At 42.6% G+C, this 3,443-nt stretch overlaps 1 protein-coding gene across 1 annotated transcript; it reads left to right on the forward strand.

The window, feature by feature from the left end:
* The first annotated feature begins 1,875 nt into the window (after positions 1-1,875).
* On the forward strand, positions 1,876-3,443 carry LOC104600503 (FCS-Like Zinc finger 13-like). Its single transcript, XM_010263472.3, has 2 exons — positions 1,876-2,712; positions 2,876-3,443. The coding sequence occupies exons 1-2, from the start codon at positions 2,072-2,074 to the stop codon at positions 3,039-3,041; spliced, it is 807 nt and encodes a 268-aa protein (XP_010261774.1). The 5' UTR covers positions 1,876-2,071; the 3' UTR covers positions 3,042-3,443.

A 3,443-nucleotide genomic window follows, 5' to 3' on the forward strand; every position in this document is an offset into this window, starting at 1 on the left:
TAGATATTGGAGTAACATATTTTTAGTGGTTGGGTAGTAAATTGTCACATTTTAAAGTTTTGGAGACCAAAATCACACTAATCCCAAAGTAAAGCATACTGATACTAATATAATATGGAATTCTAATCTTAAAACTCGATCAATTATTATATATGGGTACATTCAGCATTGTGGTCTCGGTGAAAATGAAAGCAAGGAATCTGCGGGTACAAGTGTAGAAGTAGATAAAAATGGTGGGACCCTGGAGACGTGAACACAATACACAATGATAATTTATTTATTTTTTCACTTAAAATATGTGAATCATTGGCAGGTGCAGGTACCCTCCAAACAAGATGGTTTCTCTTCCCCGGAGAAAAAGACAAAAACATCCCCTTCATAAGACGAAAGAGATAGGGCCAAATAATTAATAAAATATTTAATATTATTAATAAATAAATAAATAAGAGAGAGAAAAGAGAAAGATAAAGAAAATTAAAAGGTGGCAACGTCATCTGCCTAAGTCTTGAGGTTGACGACGAGAGTATTGTCCGAGACCCTACTTGTTCCCAATCCCACGTGGCTCGATTAAGCCCCTCAGCCTCTTATGCCTACACGCCTCTGCTTGTACACGTGAGGTAGGGGACCACCCTGACCCTGCTCTCCCTACACTCCACTCCACCAACCAACGTCAAAATCAATCACAAGATGTGGAACCGTTGAAAATAGAGGGCCCAGGCCCACCCGACGAAAATATCCCCCGATCATTACGAAAGAGTGTCCATCTTGGCCTTGGCCCGGCCCAGTAACTTGGCGCACGCCCACATCCACTGATCCACATGACATGACACACACTCAGTAATTCCTTCCAATGGGTCTTTTTCTAACTAGTGAGAGAAAAGTTCCCTTTTTTTTTAACTGACAATCTTCCTTTCCTTAAAATTGAGCAATTGGCCATATCTTCTGGATCCTTGACACGTGGCAAGATATTGACATTGAGCTCATCATCTAGCCATCTATCCAGCTTCCTACGGACCGAGAACGGAGAAAGGAGACGCGATTCGTTTCCTTTTCTCATCTGACAGACGTCGACTGGATTCACTTTCTTGTTTATGTATTTCTTGTCCAAAACTAACTAAGCAGCTTCTCTATCTATTAATAATTCGCAAGGCCCAGGGTAGCCCAGCCCGTCTGGGAGGGCTGAAGCGCAGCGGCTTCTGGCTTTCCGAGGTGGGCCTTATGCGCACAGCTTTCAGCTATGTATGCTGAAAAATTCAGAGGGCCCAAGTCGGCTGTCAGTGAGTCAGTAATTATTTTTTAGGCTGTTCGATTCGGCCTTTTTAGATTGTCAATCCACGACACGACGCTTCAACTCAAAGCAACCAGCTTAACTGAGAATGTTCAGGTCAGGACTCCCAAACGGGCTCTCATCATCAGGCTCCATTAGTAAATTAATTCTACGACGGGTATTATAGTCTTTTAGTTAGATTTGGGTATTATCGTCCTATCGGTTTCAGTGAAGTACAACATACATTGAATCCAGACCTCATCGCAACATAAATTTCCGTTTACAAAGTTTTCAGCGTCAACCAATCAATGGAGGATACGTGTGTAGGGCCGGCGGACCCCACCAATGAAATCCATCCAATAGTCTTCCCAACTTTTATTGATGCGTTGGTTCACTAAACTAACCGGAATCTAATGTGCGTCAGTTGCCGGCAATTGTGGGTCAGGTCTCTGTCAATTAGATCACAATCACTCTGATTGGCCATGACAGTGGTGACGTTTTTCGTAGAATTGTTTTCAAGTCCGTTCATCTTTTCTCTGCCACTTTGTTTATTTTCTTGGTGCGTCACCGTCTGATTCGTCTCTATATTTTATTCATATTAAATTAAGTTTTTTATTTTGTGATTTTTATTATCGTGTAGTTCCAAACCAACCTCAATCAATCAAACCGTGGGCCAACTAATCAATCAGCCACCCAATATCCTCATAAATTTGAAGCAACCATGAAGAGAATTGGAGAGAAACCAACACTCAATCTCCCATTTTTCCTCTCTTCGCCGGTTTCTTCGATCAACAGCGCACAATCATGTTGGGCAGGAGGTCCCGGCCGATGATCGGGAAGCTCCCAGACCCGTTGGTCTCTGGTCATGAGAGAATTATACCTTCGGAAGTAATCACAAGCCCAAAAAGCCCGTTAGACCTGAAGATCCGATCCCCTAGAGGTTTGAAGAATTGTGATCTCGGAGCCGTGGGGTTAGGCATCGTCGCCGCTCTGGATAAATCAAGTAGAAGTGGTTGTGAGAGCGAATTCCCCGCAAAATTCGTCGTGGGGAGCTTGAATTTGAACCGGTCTGATCCGATACCGGTGGATTCCACTAAAAGCTCAGCTGCTAAATCTAGAGGAGGATTGGATAGACCTGCTGACATGGACGACTGGGAAAGCTATACCAGTGTAACCCGGCATGGCCACAACAAAGCCTCCTTCGCAAGACTGTACTGTGATGGGGCTGTCGAAAATGGAACTAGTCTAGGCTATAGTAGAGATAGAAGAGGTTTTGACAGGAGATGTAACAACAAGAACAATCACCACAACCACACCATGGGTGTTTTCTGCGAGTCACCACCTAGATGGGGGGAAGAGATTCCGGCGTTTCCTACGTCAGATTTCCTCAGTGCGTGTTATCTCTGTAGGAAAAAGCTTCATGGCAGAGATATTTACATGTACAGGTAGACACCATATCTACTGCTTTTCTATCTTAAGATTGTCGTCCTAGCCATTCCAAAGAAAGAAAGAAAGAAACTTTGTTGCCAATTAAGTTCTGTTGTCGATCCTGAAACTATTATATATGGTGCTGAACGTTTGTGTTTTTGTTGATGATTGATTCTGCAGAGGAGAGAAGGCATTTTGTAGCGCCGAGTGTCGGTACAGACAGATTGTAATTGATGAGTGCAAGGAGAAATTCGGATCTGGAATTTCAAGATCTGCAGACCTCTCGTGCTCACCCTACTCTTCTGCTAATGGCCAGCTCTTCTCTACCGGGATCATTGCAGCCTAATCAAAATAATCAAAGCGATGGCAATAGTAACCTTCATAAATACATAGATAAATACACAGGCGGCAATACCAGTAAATACATGAGAGAGAGAGAGAGAGAGAGAGAGAGCGAGGGCGAGCACTGACTAATCAGTTCAGTACGTTGGACCCAGAAAAATTCTTCTTCCCAGCTTGTACCTGTAAACTTGAAATAATCTGTAATGAACAATTTTTATAACGATGGATCAAAGGGGTTTTCGCTACAACCGGACAACCTTTTTTTTCTTTCTATATTAATTGTAGTTTGCTTTTTTGTTGATAGTTGCTCAGAGTATGAAAAAGATTCGATTACAGATTATCATCAATTCGATTTTGAAGGACAGAAACTGTTGTTGTTTTATCAATCCGACAAAGCGGACTTTGT

The sequence above is a fragment of the Nelumbo nucifera genome, chromosome 8 (genome assembly GCF_055504915.1).
Source record: "Nelumbo nucifera cultivar China Antique chromosome 8, China Antique-T2T, whole genome shotgun sequence".
Classification (NCBI taxonomy): Eukaryota; Viridiplantae; Streptophyta; class Magnoliopsida; order Proteales; family Nelumbonaceae; genus Nelumbo; species Nelumbo nucifera.

Bases quoted from the DNA above. Each gene is read 5' to 3' on its own strand.
- LOC104600503 (XM_010263472.3), top strand. From the start codon at position 2,072: ATGTTGGGCAGGAGGTCCCGGCCGATGATCGGGAAGCTCCCAGACCCG. The intron at 2,713-2,875 runs GTAGACACCATA...TTGATTCTGCAG, and splicing joins AGAGATATTTACATGTACAG to AGGAGAGAAGGCATTTTGTA.